The sequence below is a fragment of the Papio anubis genome, chromosome 7 (assembly GCF_008728515.1).
Source record: "Papio anubis isolate 15944 chromosome 7, Panubis1.0, whole genome shotgun sequence".
Lineage (NCBI taxonomy): Eukaryota > Metazoa > Chordata > Mammalia > Primates > Cercopithecidae > Papio > Papio anubis.
The window spans coordinates 39,083,710-39,101,711 of record NC_044982.1 but is presented as its reverse complement, the minus strand read 5'-3'; the positions used below and the strand labels follow the sequence as shown (position 1 = coordinate 39,101,711).

General features: G+C 45.6%; 2 protein-coding genes across 5 annotated transcripts in view; one reads left to right on the top strand and one right to left on the bottom strand.

The window, feature by feature from the left end:
- Positions 1-18,002, bottom strand: part of PIGH (phosphatidylinositol glycan anchor biosynthesis class H) — a 74,884-nt gene that overhangs the window by 15,262 nt on the left and 41,620 nt on the right. The window lies entirely within an intron of this gene.
- Positions 1-18,002, top strand: part of PLEKHH1 (pleckstrin homology, MyTH4 and FERM domain containing H1) — a 53,980-nt gene that overhangs the window by 7,019 nt on the left and 28,959 nt on the right. The window contains exons 1-4 of one of the 4 annotated variants that reach the window (XM_009211790.4): positions 1,612-1,668; positions 13,477-13,571; positions 15,081-15,143; positions 16,606-16,755. In XM_009211790.4, coding sequence (XP_009210054.1) covers positions 15,081-15,143; positions 16,606-16,755 — 213 coding nt within the window. In that variant the 5' untranslated portion in view covers positions 1,612-1,668; positions 13,477-13,571. Of the gene's footprint in view, positions 1-416; positions 1,669-13,476; positions 13,572-15,080; positions 15,144-16,605; positions 16,756-18,002 lie in introns of those variants that run through there. The other 3 variants (XM_009211791.4, XM_009211789.4, XM_017961663.3) reach the window with 3 other exon arrangements.

The window sequence follows — 18,002 nt, the reverse complement described above, 5'->3', positions numbered from 1 at the left end:
TCCCAGATACTATATTATTTCACCTGTATATCATAAAATTTTCTAACAGATGACATTTAAAAATATCGGCTGGGTGCGGTGGCTAACACCTGTAATCCCAGCACTTTGAGAGGCTGAGGCAGGAGGATTACTTGAGGCCAGGAGTTCAAGACCAGCCTGGCCAACATAGTGAATCCCCATCTCTACTAAAAATATAAAAAATTAGCCAGGCTTGGTGGTGCACATCTGTAATCCAGCTACTCAGGAGACTGAGTCATGATAATCACTTGAAGCCAGGAGGCAGAGGTTGTAGTGAGCCAAGATTGTGCCACTGCACTCCAGCGTGGCTGACAGAGTGAGACTCTCCCTAAAAAAAAAAAAAAAAAAAAAAAAAAAAAAAAAACCCTAAAAAATTAACAATTATTCCTTAAAATCGTTGAGTACTAGGGTGACCATGTGTCATGGTTTGGGACAGACCAAATTTATACTTTGTGGCAAGCATCATTCATCATAATGCCCTAGAAGGGGGATTTGAAAGATCCTGATGATGCATGTGTCTCCCAGGCATTCTCTCCTGCTCGCCCTGCCTGTATCCCTCTCTCATGCACACTCATGCATCCTTCTTCCTTTTCTCATCCTCCATCCAGTGTTTTTTCTCTAAATATGTCCACAAGGCATCTGGGTGGATTCCCCTGGCTGGACATACTATAGGTGTCTACTTGATTTGTTCTGAATTTGTACAAATTTTTTTCCCAAAGACTTGTGGCTTTCTCCTGAGATTGCAGCAAAATATCTAGCAGTTTTCTGGTTTGCATCTTAGAACCTGAAGGAAATAGTGAGAATCTATTCCAAAGTGGGATGGATGATTCGATGATAATAATGAACACAATTGTCAAGGACATTCAAAGCATTATATTTTATTTCCATTTTTTTCTCATCTAACATCTTATATAAATGAAATAGAATAAGAAATAAACTGGGAACCGGGGTTCTGCCTCTAATTAGCGATGTGACCTTGGATGCATCTGTTACCCACTTTAAGCCTTCCCTAAACACATCCCTCCCACTTTTCCCAGCTCCCATTCCCATTTATCTGCATGTCACTTGGCAACTATGACTACACTGTAATTAGATTTTCCTAAGAGTTCCTTGAAAAACCCAAAGACAAGGAATTTCTCTTAGTTCTGTTTTCATCTCCAGTGCAGAGCACAGGGTCAGGCACATAAATAGCTATTTAATGGATAAGTTTGTTGTGTGGATAATTGAAAAACAAATGAGCCCTACTTTTCACTTCTGTCCAAATGAGACTAGGTTCTCCTTACGGTTTCTCAGGTTTCGCGGTTTCCTGAGGCTCTCAGCTAACTTACAATGGAGCGGGACATACTGAGCTGAGGAAGGCAGGGAGGGGCCCTGGGGATCAGTGACCGATTCTGTTTTGTCTGTCCTTTGGTCCCCTCCCGTTCTTTCCCCACAGAACTCTTCCTCACACGCTTATTTATCTTTTCCTCTTTCTGCATGCTGGTTCTTAGGGCTCCCCGGAATAATCCAGAAGTCGATTCCATCATGGCAGAACTCAAGGTGGACGCGCGGGCCAGCGTAGACTGGCAGAAACGCTGCCTGACTCTGGAAACCCAGCTTTTCCGGTTCCGCCTACAGGCCAGCAAGATAAGGGAGCTGCTGGCTGACAAGGTGAGTCCCTCAGAGCGGGGAGCTGCCTCTCCGCACGCAGAGGTTTATGGCAGGGAGGGCCTTGTGAGAGAGGGAGAGTTGGGGAAAGTCAACTTTCAGTAAGATGCTTTTCCCCACATGCAAAATGAAACCCAGGCAGTTTAAGACCAAACTCTGAGCAGTTTACTAAGCTGTTATCTTGCTTGCGTCTTTGCTTGCTCATAAGGCACACCAAAGACTTGCTGCCGATCTTCTCGGTCCCCCATCACTTCCGGAGTCACCTGTGGCTGCAAAGGAGAGGTTCTATTATTCCCTTAACATTTCTTTCTCAGTGTGGGGAAGGACGGTGTTTCAGGAGAAAACAGAAATCTCTATCCTTCCTCTCACCCTTTGTTAAATAAATGAGCTACAGGAGGTGGTCTGCTTTCCTGGTAACAAGGACACAGGCTTTGGAGCCAGACCTAGCTTAGCTCTGCCACTTACTGGCTATATGACCCTGGGGAAGACAGGGTCTTCCCTTCACCTCTAAGACAGAAACACAAATGTCTACTTCTAAGAGTTATTTTGAGAATTAGATCAGATCACATATGTAAAGGTCCTGACATAGAATAGGTCTTAAATGAGAATAATTATTTTATTTACAGGTTTGGGTGGGCTGGTTTGGGAAACTGACCACCTTTCCTAATGCTTCTGTGGGAAGACAACATTCTATTTTATTTTATTTTATTTTATTTATTTATTTATTTATTGAGATGGAGTTTCGCTCTTGTTGCCCAGGCTGGAGTGCAATGGTGCCATCTCAGCTCACCGCAACTTCCGCCTCCTGGGTTCAAGCTATTCTCCCGCCTCAGCCTCCCAAGTAGCTGGGACTACACCCTGGCTAATTTTGTGTTATTAGTAGAGATGTGGTTTCTCTATGTTGGTCAGGCTGGTCTCGAACTCCCAACCTCAGGTGATCCTCGCCTCGGGTGATCACCTCGGCCTCTCAAAGTGCTGGGATTACAGACATGAGCCACTGCACTCGGCTGGAAGATACATTCTAAACTGCTAACTTTCAGAGGCATTCTGGAGCATAACCTGAATGGATGACCTGTTTTATTGATAGCTGGAGTCCAGCAGGACAAATCAGTGGCATCACCATGGCTAAGGGGAGTGGTCCTGGACTAGTCTGGACTAGAACTCTTGAACCTTGGGTCTGTTGGCATTCTTGTCTCCTAACTCAGACTTTGCAAAACAGAGATGTGCAGGGCTCCTGCCAGGTACTGCCAATAGAGGGGGATGGATATACATCAGGAAAGCGCAGCAGACCTTAGACAGTGATTCTCAAAGTGTGGTCAGAACCGTTTGGCCAGAACCACCTAGAGTGCTTGTTAAGCATGCATATTCCTGGATCCCACCCCAGTCCTCTCAATTGAAGTCTCCTGGGGGGTTGCTGCTAATCTGCATGTTTAACAAGCTCTCAGAAAATGATTCTGTACATTAAGAAGTTTGAGAACCCTGTCTTAGGCTATGGTATTGGGGGAGGGACGTGAGGGAAGGAAAGGATAAGTAGGGATTGACTCAGCCAGGCAGTCTGAGATATACCTCAAAGGGAAGAGACTTCTGTTTCTAGTAATATGGACAGCAAAATAACAAACAAACAAAAAAACCCCGCTATGAATCACCTGGAAATACTGGGTTAAATATTTAAAATATTCATGTAAATGAAGAACTGAGCACTGAAAAAAGTAAGAAACATCCTCAGTTAACAAAATGAAGAGGGGAAAGCCACAGTGGTACTCGACTCTGACAGCTGATTGAGGGGCAGGTGGCGTGTGACTGGCCTCCCTAGAGTAATGTAAGGTTTGAAGTTAAGAGTTTTAACATCTGTAGGGATAGAAACGAGGACTGGCCAGCTGGAGGCTGGAGCTGAAACAGACTTCTGCATAAAGTCAGGACTATTATTTCTTTTGATTAGTGTCGGTATGAACAAAATTTAAAAATAAAAAAATGGCCAGGAATATTAAAGAACTTACCCTAAATAACAGGGTAGACAAGAAAAGGAAAATCATTCACTGGCACAGGAGATGACAACAGCTTCTCCGACTTAGTTAAGGTTCTGGGTAGGAAAACAAGAGTAGAGTCTCTCCTGAGAACCTGACGATAATACTGGTTTAATGTTAGGATTTACACTACCTGTGTGGTTTAGGAAACTCAAGCTCTGGGCCAGTGATACCCCTGGGGAGCCTGGTAGGGACAGAAACAAAACCTCTCTGGAGACACAAGACCTTAATTCAGATCACACAGGATCCACACAGAAAAAAAAAAAAAAAGCCTTAATGAAGAGGAATATATAATCAAAAATGACTAAATACTTGAGGAAATAATCTACAGTGAATGAGTATCCACATACACAAAAAACAATTGGACTAGATCCCCAACAACTTCTAATAGTGGAACTGTTGCCAAGAGACTATAAAATAAATGAGTTCAAAAGTTTTGAAGACATAACAAAGAAATTGAAAGCATAAGACAAGAACAAGACACTACCTAAAAAGATCAGGTAGACTTGAAAACTAAATAGAACTTTTAGAAGCGAAAGTGTTTTCATTGAAATTAAAGTGTATTAATGGATAGATTAAACATCAGATTAGGCACCACGGAAGATGGACTTAATGGACAGGAAGACAGACCTAAGAAAATCTGAAAAGTTTCCAGCATGCTGCCTATAGAAATAAAGATACAGCGGCTGAGACCTGGATGTTAGAATGACAAGGTCCTATGTCTATCAAATAAGATTCCAAAAGTGGAGAAGAGAATGAAGGAAAGGTATTACTTGTGAAGAGATAGTGGCTGAAAAGTTTCCAAACTTGATGAAAGATGTGAAGCCTCAGATTCAGGAAACAGTAAGTCTAACCAGGTTAAGTTTTTAAAAATCATAGTTTGGTTAGATAATTGTTTGGCTGCTGTAAGAAACAACCTCAAATAACAATGGTGTAAACCAGGCTGATGTTTCTTTCTTTCTCATGTAACCTTCCAGACACAAGCAGTCCAGCTCTAGGGTGATATCCTCTGGATATGTGAAGATGGGTCACCTGATAGTCACATTTCAACCCCTTCCCTTTAAGTTAGTGACTCAGAGGTTTCATACCTTCCTTCTACTGATATCCCACTGGCCAGATCTTATTCACATGGTTATACCCAGCTACAAAGAAGGTTTGTACATTTCTACAAATAGAAATGTAGTCTTTATTCTAAATAACCATGCGCTCAGCTAAAAGTTGGGGGTTCTATTCGTATGAGAAAGAGAGGATAGATAATAGGGAAAAACCAGCAATCTTTAAGTCTAGACTAATAGGAGGGATAACAAATAGAAACAGAGTATACATACCTCAAACCAGTAGAGTGAGGAAATGAAAAAAGGAAAGTCTATTAAATCCAGATAGGGACAAGAAAATAATATATCAAAAAAAGGAGTAAACAGAAGGGACAAATGAAGTGGCAGAAACAAATCCAAATATATTGGTGACAAGGTGACATATATATTACAGCATTGATGTATGAAAAATTGGAAACATACTAAATATCCATCAACAGAGAGATGGATAAACATATTCAGTGTATTTGTACAGTGGAATACAACATTGCAATTAAAAATGAATCAAGTAGAACTACATTTGTAAGATCAATAAATCTCAAAAATCAGCATTGAACAAAAAACATCTGAAGGATATATACAGCATCATACAGTTTATGTACTTCTGAAAACCAAAGACAGTACTGTTTATTGTTTCTCATCCCAGATCCATGCTCATGGATTTTATATATTTGGGAATAAGCATATGATTTCAACAGAACAAAAGCTCTGCTGCTAAAAAAAAAAAAAAAAAAAAAAAAAAGTTGAAAACACTGTCTTAGATTACAACAGTTAGAACCATTTAGTGGCTAACCTGGGGGTTGCAAAGTCAAATGTTTACAGGTAAGCTAGATAAGTGAAGAGAGCCAGGTGGGTCCTGGGAGAACATGAGGCTACATGCTGAAGCCACTTATTGCCATAAGAAAATGTAACCCCAGGTTTTTTTTACCATATACAAATGAGATAAAAATATAAAAACAGCCAAGTGTAGGATCAATGCCAGGGGGAAGGGGGTAAAATTGGAGAGAAGTACGCAGGGCTTCAACTGTGTCTGTCATGGTCCATTTCTTAAAGACAAACATCAGAAGCAGATGTGACAAAAATTAAGGGTTGACAAAGCTGAATGGTGGATATATGATTTTTTGGGATGTTTTTAGACAAAGTGACAAGTGACAGGTAGATACATGTTTTTTGTTTGTTTTGAGACAGAGTTTCTCTCTTGTTGCCCAGGCTGGAGTGCAATGGCATGATCTTGGTTCACTGCAACCTCTCCATCCCAGGTTCAAGTGATTCTCCTGCCTCAGCCTCCTGAGTAGCTGGGATTATAGGCATACACCACCACGCCTGGCTAATTTTGTGTTTTTAGTAGAGATGGGGTTTCTCCATTTTGGTCAGGCTGGTCTTGAACTCCCAACCTCAGGTGATCTGCCCGCCTCGGCCTCCCAAAGTGCTGGGATTACAGGTGTGAGCCACCACGCCCAGCCGGCAGATACTTGTTTTAAAAAATTATTCTCCTCAGGCATGGTGGTGCGTGCCTGTAGTCCCAGTGACTCAGAGGCCAAGGTGTGAGGATCGCTTGAGCCAAGGACATTGATGCTGTAGTGAGCCATGACCACACTACACTCCAGCCTGGGTGACACAGCAAAATCCTGTCTCAAAGGATATATATATACACACACTCTACATATTTCTGTTTGCCTAAAATATTTCATAATAAATGTTTTAGAGTGCCTCTCTACCCTATTCCTCAGGGGCCAACAGAGTGACTGGAAAGCCTTAGCCACATTATAAACACCATACCTTCTTTCTCTACAGCCCCTGGAGTCTGGGTAAACTGAACTTTCATAATATCAACACCTTCTTGTCTTCAAGTCTGTCTCTGATCCTCATGTAACCAGAATGCCCTCGCATGGAAATGTTAGGGGTGAATAGTGTGATGAGTCAAGAAAGGGGAAAGGCATAGACACGGCAGGAACAACTGGGCATGTGGGAAGGAAGAGGGGAGAGACACAGATCTGGACTAGGGACCATGGGGTGGGAGACTTAAGTAAAGAAAAGGACTGGGACCTTAGCCCGACACTGGACCCCTTGGCAGGAAATCTTAAGGCCACAAACACCATGTTGGTCAATGTCAGGATTGTGTCTGTCCTCTGCAATCATCCCTAAACCAGTAAGACAGGTCCAGCAATTCATGAGATGCTTTCCCTAGCAGAGCCAAGACAAGTTATAGATCCCAGAAAGAGATGCCTTGGGTTTCTTAGGAGAGCTCCTGCTGGGGCCAAGAATCATGCCAGTTCCCACCTGCACTGGGAGAAGCCATGTCAGTTGAGTCTCTGGCCAGCCCTCTCACCTACCTGCTCCCCTACCTCTCTACACAGCTGGCCCTGGGACATTGCATGGGCAGATGACTGCAGGCTGCTCACAGCTGGCTATCCTGCAGGGTGAGCAAAGCCTGGGTGCTTCTCCGGGGAGCCATCTCTGCTTAGGATCAGACCCGCCTGTGGGCTGCGGAGGCTTGGAAGAATGCCCTTCTTCCTACCTTGACACAGCCTACTTGCACCTGACTCCTTCGTACAAAATTGTCATTGTAGTCAGGGAATAATCTGTGCTAGAAAGAATTTTTTTAAAAAAGCAGAAACACCAAGGCTCTTAGATAATCCCTCACCTAAAGGAGAGAGAGCCGGATGAAGGGAGAGGAGAGTCGAGACTGTGCCTTTGCTGTTACACCTCTGACTCTGGTGTGCTATTGCCATGGTTACCCAGCCTGCTCGAGCCACCCCATTCTGGAGCCAGGTTAGCCGTGGGTTCCCTTTCCTTCCAGTAGAGGAGGCTGAGGGAGTGGTTAATGACTTGAGATTCACATCTTGCCCTGCTCTGCTCATCATTTTCCCTTCCTGTCTTTCTTGGCCTGCTGGAGAAGCCACAAAGGCGATTCAGATCAATTTAAAAATTGATACTGTTCTGAGAGGCCACATAAATGGATATGAAAATGTGATTCTTCCTTGGACTTTTTCATTCTTGCTAAACCTGTTTCTCAGTTATCCTATCAGAAAAGTGGGAGTATAGTATCTATCCACAAAAGAGCATTGTAGGAATTATCATTATGAATTCATGGCATCAATATTAGAATACAAGGTTTTTCTTTACTCCCTATCTGCTTCTTTATGCCAAAAGGGCTTTGAGTGTATTAATACAAGAAGAAATAGGCCAGGAGTGTTGGCTCATGCCTGTAATCCCAGCACTTTGGGAGGCTGAGGCAGGCGGATCACCTGAGGTCGGGAGTTTGAGACCAGCCTGACCAACATGGAGAAACCTCGTCTCTACTAAAAATACAAAATTAGTCAGGCATGGTGGCGCACGCCTGTAATCCCAGCTACTTGGGAAGCTGAGGCAGGAGAATCGCTTGAAACCGGGAGGCGGAGGTTGTGGTGAGCAGAGATTGTACCATTGCACTTCAACTTGGAGAGAGAAGAAATAATGTGACAAAACATCATTCTGTTTGTAGCTTAAAAATTTCTAAATGAAGCAGCGTTTACCAAGTCCAGTTCCAGTGCAACCATGTGTACTTTCGCTGTATCCCAATTGCTCGCCAGTTTTACCAACCAAGGTTTTGGAGTATAACTCAGTTTTTGATCTACCTACCAAAAATTTGTAGTTCAGAAATTTTTCTGAGTGGATACATGGTTCCATTCACTCCTCTTAAGCAAGAGAACAATGGATGTTGCTCCTCCCACCTCAGATGGATTATACAGAGGCAGCAGTTCAGCTTAAGTGCCAGTTTCACAACATATGGGTAGCCCAGAAAAACATATCCTAAAATATCTCATACTTTGTGACAAGGCCAGGTACCATAAAAGGAGAATACAAGGATAAGTTGGAAGTATGTTGAAGTTTGCATAAAATCATCATGGAATGGGTCTTAGCAGGTCTCTGTGCTCACAAATCTGATTTGTTTTGGGAGAAGATGCCTTCTAGGGCTTTTATTCTGTGGGGGCTGTGTGTGTGTGTGTGTGTGTGTGTGTGAAAGAGATTTATTTTTTTTTTTTTTTTTTTTTGAGACGGAGTCTGACTTTGTCACCCAGGCTGGAGTGCAATGGTGTGATCTCAGCTCACTGCAACCTCCACCTCCCAGGTCCAGGAGACTCTCCTGCCTCAGCCTCCCAAGTAGCTGGGATTACAGGCATGCGCCACCACACCCCGCTAATGTTTGTATTTTTAGTAGAGACGGGGTTTCACCATGTTGGCCAGGCTGGTCTTGAACTCCTGACCTCAAGTGGTCCACCCGCCTCAGCCTCTCAAAGTGCTGGGATTACAGGTGTGAGCCACTGTGCCCGACCTTAAATTATTTTTCTAACCCCCTATTTTTTTTTATAAGGCTGCCCTCCTGCTCGTCATAGTATTTCTCGGGAACCATGGTATGGATGAGTTCTGTAGTGCTGGTGAACCGTTTGCGAGGAGGTGCTGATGGGGTTATGGCTCCAGGCTATATCCCTAAAGGAGTCAGCTTTGTTTTGCATTCTGTGGCCAGGCTACTGTTTCTTACAATGTGGTCTGTGGACCACCTCCTTCATCCACAAGCACTTTCTTTACAAGCACTTTCTGGAGCTATGTCTCTGACTTGCTAAAGAAAAGCTCTGTGAGCAGAGCCCAGGAATCTGCATGGTGATAAAGCCCATGTGTAATTCTTATGCCCTTGAAAGTCTCTCCTGCAACTAACCTCTGCCATGGCCTTACCTCGGACCCCATTCAGCTGTCTTTCCAGTGGATCCCTGGAGCCCCATGTCGCCCAGAGAGGTTCTGGGGTTGTGGGGTATAGTGGAGCCCACAGACAAGACTTGGAGCCCTTTCTCTTCCCAGCCCCACATTCATGTATTTTATGTATTTGGGAATAAGCATATGATTTTAATTGATCTGTTGCTAAAAAAAAAAAAAAAAAAAAAAAAAAGCTGAAAACCATTGTCTTTATATTTTTTATTTTTTGAGACAAAGTCTCACTCTGTTGTCCAGGCTGGAGTGCAGTGGCGCCATCTCGGCTCACTGCTACCTCTGCCCCTGAGGCTCAAGCAATCCTCCCACCTTAGCCTCCTGAGTAAGTGGGACCACAGGTGCACACCACCATGCCTGGCTGATTTTTGTGTTTTTAGTAGAGACAGGGTTTCAACATGTTGTCCAGGCTGGTCTCAAAGTCCTGAGCTCAAGTGATCCACCCTCCTCGGCCTCCTAAAGTACTTGGATTACAGACGTGCATCACCGCGCCTGGCCAAAACAATTGTCTTTGATAACAACAGAGTTAGAACAATTTAATGGCTAAACGGGGGGTTGCAAATTCAAATGTTTGCAGTTAATTTAGACAGATGAGACAATGAAGAGAGCGAGAGGTTCTGGGAAAATGTGAGGGGAAGGGCTGAAGCCACTTACTGCTATAGAAAATAGAAAATATAATGCTAGTGTGGCCAGATCTTTTGATTTTTTAAGAGAAGGTGGAAATCAAGATGTATATGGAATCTGGATTTTTATGTGACATGTGAGATTTGGATGTGAGAGGCAGTGTAGTATAGTGGCTGACAGCATGGACTCTGGAGCCAGTCTACTTGCGTTTGAATTCTGGCTTTGAATCTTAGTAGCTGTGTGACCTTAGGCAAGTTACTTTACCTCTCTGTTTTAGCTTCCTGATCCACACAATAGGGATACTAATAGTACCTGCCTTCTGGGGTTGTTATGAAATATAAATGAGTTAACGCATGTACAGTGCTTATGACAGTGGCCCTGTTTAGCTACATAAGTGTAGCCTAAATGTCCTACGTGTATATACACACAGCCCTACACAGACCAGGTGGCCCTGTTTAGCTATATACATATAAGCTAAATGCCCACAGCACAGTGTAGGTCTTATAGGACACTCTTTAAATTAATAGTGGGCAACCTCTCGCTTAAACCCATTCTTTCTGTAGGTGAACCGTAAGTAGTCCGATCATACAATCTATCACCTAAATCTATCACTCTGGAGAGAAAGTGAAAGCGGGCTCTATTACTAGTCATGCTGAGACAACAGGTGAGCATCACACTGTCCTGGCCAAACTGGTCTCCCTGCTCCTAAGTGCCATCTTTGTACAGGAAAAAACCAACAAGTAGCTTTTACCAATAAACTTCCGAATGCCAGGCCATGTACATGTGCTTTACGTGGGGCGGTGTGTGGAATCTTCACAGCGATCCTAGGAGGTGTCATTATTCATATTATTATTATTTATTTTTTTTACTGATGAGGAAACTGAGGCACAGAGAGGTTAAGGAATTTTCTAAAACCACACTGTGGTGGAGTCAGTCAAGTTCCAGAGCCTTACCTCTTAGGTGTGCTGTTCTCTCCCGTGGGTGCAAAGCAGTGGTAATAATGTTGAACCTCTCATGCCTGTAATCCCAGCACTTGGGGAGGCTGAGGCAGGCGAATCACATGAGGCCAGGAGTTCGAGACCAGCCTGACCAGCATGGAGAAACCCCATCTCTACTAAAAATACAAAAATTAGCCAGGCATGGTAGTGCACGTCTGTAATCCCAGCTACTTGGGAGGCTGAGGCACGAGAATCGCATGAACCTGGGAAGTGGAGATTACAGTGAGCTGAGATCGGCCACTCCAGCCTGGGATACACAACGAGATTATGTCTAAAAAAAAAAGAATGTTGAACCCTTTTCTCAAAGGGATCATTGAGACCCAGGATGGTGTGGCTCTTGGCTCAGGCCACTGCTTGGCATGGCAGGACTGTGCTGGGAGTACAGGAGAGTCCCAGGTGCTCCTGCCACAGTGGGCTGATATTTCACAGCACCTCACAGCGTGTGACAAGGAACTGCACACTTGGGGGTTAAATGCCAGATTGGTGCCAAGTGCACTTCATCAGGTTGCTGCAGCCAGTTCTAGGGCAGCTTATGAGTCTTATGTGCAGCTGGTGAAAGTAGATCCCTGTCAGCCACCTAAACCTGACACCTCCTTGGCTGGTGCGTTACCCCAGACCCACACACTGAAAGGACAGCTGAGGACATGGTCCTAGAGAACCCTGGAACAGCCAAATAAGGGTGCCCACCTATAGCACCAGCTTTGCAGAGCTCCAGGTGTGGCCCTTTAAGCAAGGGTGAAGAAGAAAGATCTGCCCTCGTGAAAAGTGTTGATGCTGGAGCTAAAGTGTTCAGACAATAGTTTCAGAGAAAAAAGAATACTCCAACATAAAAGTGAATATGAAATGCTTTGACTGTCAAGTGTCCTTGCCAGGACACAAGGACTGGGAGGGTCGGTAGTAATGAGGACCACCTGGCAGTGACAGAGGGTGACCCAGGGCTGGGAGGATACCCCAAGGGAGACCCCAGGCTCTGAAAGGTACTTTGCCATTCCATCTACTTCAGTAATAGCATGCGCATGGGATAGATAATAAAATCTGGAGGGGAAAAATGCTCGCTGTGTTGTCAATAACAGAGCGATTTCTGGTTCTGACCAATGTCATTGACTTATCACTCTTGACCCAAATGGAAATGCCTCCATGGGAGGTAAGACCCAAGTTTATCCTTTACTCCACCTTGGTCTCCATTTGCAAAAGAGCAAGACAAATTTTTCCATCAGATGATGTTAGAAAATATCAGCCAATCGTTGCAGAATGTCACAAATATGAATTATCATTTTCAATGGAAAGCCTATGCCTTCTTCTAAGCTACAGAGCAGACTAGTTAGGTCTTAATAGTCCTGCTGAAGTTCAACCTAGGAAACTTATTGAGGGTCCAGGGCCTTCCCATTCAGTATTTCATTTTATTCTTGAAAAAGAAAATGCTCCTAATCACTGCATTCACTAGATTATTTCTGGTTAAAAAAAAAAAAAAAAAAAAAAAAAAAAAAAACACCCAAAAACTCAACTCTGGCTAGCTTAAGCAAATGGGATTTATTAGAAGGATCCTGGGGCAGCTCACAAAACCAAAGGAACTATCCAGCAACCATGACTTGGTGAGGTTTGTGCCCCTTCTCCAGGGCAGCTCCCTGGTTCCAGCCTCTGATCTCTTGATTCCAGATTCCTGGAGAGAGAGAACCTGGCTGGCCCAGTTAGGTCTGGTGTTGAAGAGGGAAGGGTTATGCAGTACCAACACTGGGGGCCACCACTATGTATCAACCAACCCCCCACCACCAAGTAGAATTCCTTTTGCACTGGACAACCACCGCTATAACCATAATATTGATTTATGCTGTGCTGTTATCTGCCCCATGGCTGCATGGCAACTGTGTGAAGGTCAAGGAACTCCTCTGGGACAAGCCTGAGGACTGTTTGACTTAGGACAGTCCATCTGGCTCACATCGATGCCCGAAACTGACCAGAACCAACCCACTCACTCAGCTTCCATCGAGAGGTTTGACTAGTGTTACCCCAAGAGAGGAAGGAAAGAAGGGGTGGGGGCATCCTTGGCTTGAACACGTGAATGCCTGTCAGAGCGGGCCCTATCCATGGGAGCACTGGGGCATTTTTGTCCCATGGGTTTAAGTCTTGAGTTTTACTTGGGATCTTCAGATGAGCATAACTCTAACTCTCTGGTGTCCAAGGGAATGTGCCCTGAAAGCATCAGTGTCTCCCCAGTCCCAGGAAGGAGGAAACAGTGGATGAGGGAAGGCCACCCTGAGCAAAGAGGTCCCCCTGGTTCCCAAACATGAACTCCTGTTCCCGTGTAACTTTTCTCTCACTGTCTAGCAGCAGGCTGAGGGATCCCGCTCATCCACCTTTTAATTAAGGAAAGCAGAATTTCAGCTGAGAGACTGGAAAAGAGAGAAGGATTGATCAGTTCACTGGTAAATATCAGCTAGGGTCCAGGCTGAGGGGAGAAGGTTGAATAGCCAGAGAAGAGGCCAAATCCTTAGAGAGGAGGTTGGGCTGAAGCTTGGGAAGTGAGGGGCACTGGGCCTGTCCAGCCTCGTGGAAGGCGCGGCTGGGATGCAACGCCTCTGGGACATGTATGAAGCATATGTGTTACTCTGGGGCAAGGCAGGCTGGGAAAGGAAGTAGCGGTCCCAGCTAGGCTGTGGCACATGGTGTTAGACATGAGAGCAGGATGCATGAATTTGCTCTGCTTCTGTGGGTCCTCCGTGTGATGGTGTACAGTTGGGCAACAGACAGTGGTGCCCTGGCAGGGGGAGAATGGGAGCTGACATCCAACGCACACTTCATTTACCAAGCCATGAGCTTGAGAAGCTGCAAAGAGATGCCGTGTAGGCTGTGGGCTCGTGCGCAGCTCTTTAGTCTTTAGCTTAGATCTGGTACCTGAAGAGCCTCCACGTACAAGAACTTCGGTCCCTTTGCTTGGCCCACTTGGTGTAATTTCCAGAATTTCCATGCTCCTCAGGCCTGAGTGACACACCTCTACTGGCAGCAAGACAGAATTTTTATGTTTTTTAATTTTTTTTTTTTTGAGACAGGACCTTGCTCTGTCGCCCAGGCTGGAGTGCAATGGTGCCATGTCAGCTCACTACAGCCTCAACCTCCCGGGCTCAAGTGATCTGCCTGCCTCAGCCTCCCGAGTAGCTGGGACTACAGGTGCATGCCACCACGCCCAGCTAATTAGAGAAGAAAAATTTTAGTAGAGACGAGGTCTTGCTATGTTGCCTAGGCTGGTCTCAAACTCCGGGGCTCAAGTGATCTTCCCGCCTTAGGCCCCCAAATTGCTGGGATTACATACGTGAGCCACTGTGCCCAGCTCACAAGATAGAATTTTGAAAAATGTATCTTGAGCCTCTTTTTCTCTTTCTAGTTCTTTAAGATTAAAGAAATCAAATAAGGTGATAGCCCTGAAGCCCTTACAGGCAGAGGTGTCCTCAACTGTGGGTGTGGAGGTATTCGTCCCCAGCCAGAGATATTCTGAGTGGGGAGAAACGTTCTCTATTGATGACACAGGGTGGGCCCTATGGGAGCAGCAGCATGGCCCTGCCTTCGACCCAATGCTGAGAGGACAGGGGCCTCGGGAAGGGGAGACTGAAGCCAGGACAGGGCGGGATGCTCAGAAAGAATGACAGTGGAGCTGCTGCCTTCCTCGGACACCCTCCATCAGGACAAAAGAGCTGGCCCTCCACTCCCTCAGCAGAGGGGACAGCAGCCACGGGCTCTTCACCTGCCCCATGAACTCAGGATTAGGGAACTGGGAGTTGCCTTGAAAATCTTTACCCTGACACTCTCGAGCCACTTGAAATGGGCACTTGAAGCCTGGCCTGTGTGCAGTGTGTGCACAATTCTCTAAAGTGGCCTTGATGCCATGTTCATAGTAGGGACATGGCACCTACATCTCCCCTTTCTCTCTGGCCGAGCAGATGCAGGAGCTGGAGCAGAGGCTGCTGGAGGCAGAGCAGAGAGCAGAGAATGCCGAGACCCAGGTAACCAGGGGAGGGGACTGGTGGCAATATGCAGGGGATTGACTGTCGGCCCTTCCAGGCCCTTCCCATGGACACAGGTGGACACACACATCACCAGCAGTGCTGTGTTATACCTGAACCAATGAGTGTGCATGGAGCTTTCTGTGGGAATGGAGTCTTTGGGTAAAGATCCATATAGCAACTGGGAATAGTATTCCAAATAGGCTGGACTATGCTATGGTAACAAATTAAGTCTGAAGTCTCAGTGGTTTATCACATTTAGTTCTCACTCATGGAACCTGTCCATTGAGGGTTAGCCAGTGATTCCGCTTCCACAGTCACTCAGGAATCCAGGTTAAAGGAAGCTTGCCTACCTTACAGCTGGACCACTTGGAATACACAGCCTTCTTGGTTGCCATGGCAAAGAAAGAAAGCTGGATGTCTGTGCACTAGCTTTTACTTATTTTTAAAATTTATGTATTTTTATTTTTTATTAGAGATGGGGTCTTGCTGTGTTGCCCAGGCTGGTCTCAAACTGCTGGGCTCAAGCTATCCACCCACCTCAGCCTCCCAAAGTGCTGGGATTACAGGCGTGAGCCATGCACCTGACCTTATTTATTTATTTATTTATTTCTAGAGACAGGGTCTCACTATTTGCCCAGGCTGGTCTGAACTCCTGGGTTCAAGCAATCCTCCTGCATCAACCTCCCAAAGTGCTGGGATTACAGGTGTAAGCCACCACACTCACCCTGCACCAGCTTTTAAATACTTCAGCCCAGCCAGGTGCAGCAGTATGCACCTATGGTCCCAGCTACTTGGGAGGCTGAGGCTAGAGGATCCCTTGAGCTCAGGAGTTTGAATCTAGCCTGGGCAATATAGCAAGATCCTGTCTGTTTTAAAAAATTTTTAAATAAATAAATATATACATACATACATACTTGAGTCCAGAAATGATGCACCATTTCCACTTGGACCCCATTGGTTGGATCAATGACATGGCTCCATCTAGCTGCAGGAGGGTTGAGAAATATGAGGCAGCACATGGCCGTCCAGTGAACAGTAAATATCTCTACCATGGTGGGGTTGGGACAGTTGCTCTCCTAGGCTGTTTGTCCTGCTCAATTCATTCCTACTGGGATCCACAGAGGTCAATGGCACAAGGCCAGCTGCTTTTTCCACTTATCGTCTCCTCTGCCCTCCTCGTACCCATCTCTCCATTACTATGACCTAGAGTAGCCAAAATGAGTTTCTTCTTTGTTAGTCCTTCTTTTGCTCAGATTGGAGCTTTATAAATGATAATTGGATTAATTGGCTCAGACTGCCAATTAATTAGAGATGGGGTCTTGCTGTGTTGCCCGGGCTGGTCTCAAACTGCCTGGGAGTCACAGCCTGGGGCATCAGAGGGTGTCCCATCCCACGTTACTGGCCACTGCACACCCCGTGTGAATGACGGGAGGTACTATGAGATCATTGTACTTTTCAGGTGGGTGTCATGGAAGAGAAAGTAAAACTGTCCAATCTGAAGAATGTGGACTCTGGGGGGAGCCTGCACCAGAAATACCAAGAATTGCTGAAAGCCATAAAGGGCAAAGATGAGCTCATCAGCCAGCTGGAGGCTCAGCTGGAGAAGCAGGTAAGGGCTCATGCGCAAGGGAGCACCATGCCCTCTTCGACATCTGTCCCGCTGGCCCCCAGCTTCCTGAGCTGGTCTGCTCAAGCCCTCAAGTGCTGGGGAACTCACTTCCTCCTGAGCCTGTTCTTTTATGTGGAAATTTCATTATAGGAAGGGCTGTTCCTCCCACATCTGCTCATTAGAAGCCAAGCAGGGGATAGAGTAGAACAAGGAGCTTGGAGGCAGACTGACCTGGGTGTGAAGCCCACCTCTAGCACCTGCTGCTTCTGACAGTGGGCAAAGCTTTTAAGCCACTGATTCTTATTTTACACATTTATAAAAGAAGGTGGAAACACCTCATAGGGCTGTTGGGAGAAGCATCCTGTGTGACCTGTGCCTAGCGTCAGGCACGTGGTCAGTACTTGGTAAGGAGAGCTTTTCTTTCTCCATTCTGGCCTTGTCGTGCCCTGCCAAGACGAGACACTTGATACTTGGCTGTAGTATGATCAGAGCTGCGCAGAACTGGATGGTCAGTCATGGCCAGCTGGTTGCCCAAAGTTTCTCAGTGAAGCTGAAGAAGCAGAGACCAAAGTTGCTGCCTCCTCAGAAAACCAGGGTCTTCCCTCCTTAGCACATGGAAGCCCAGGAGAGGCCACGGCCCAGCATTTCAGCTCCACTCGGCACCTTTGCTCCTGAGAGGACTTCTGGAACATCCCCCTGCCAGTTCCTGTGTCCTGCCTTCTCTCCTTCACAATCTCACCAACTCCATCCCAGTTCTGTCCCTTTCCTCTGCCACTGACCTCATCTACCCAGCTTTCCCCTTGTGCCAGAGTGCCATCATTTCCAACTAAACACCCCACAGTCTGGACAGATGACTTTCAATTTCCTACACATGCCTTCTCCATGTGGGATCCTGATGGTGCCTTCCAACCATCATGGGCAGATTCATGTTTACCCATCAGCATTCATCAAATAGGCCCTTAATGGAGGTGACTTTGTATGCTGTGGGGTACCATGTGTTCCTGAAAAATGATGGAAAAATAGAATTTTGATACATGGAATCTCTGACCAATTCTTCCATGGATTTTAGACATACCTTCTCTTCTGAGTAGCTCATAGTTAGAAGCGGCAGCATCCTGGGGGTTAGTGGACAAAACGACTCTTGCTAAAGCTCCTTAGGTCAGAAAAAATGTCATTTTACAATCAGAATCAGTAGGTCAAGATCATAAAAGAAAGGGCACTGTTTTGTGAGTCAAGAGACCTGGTTT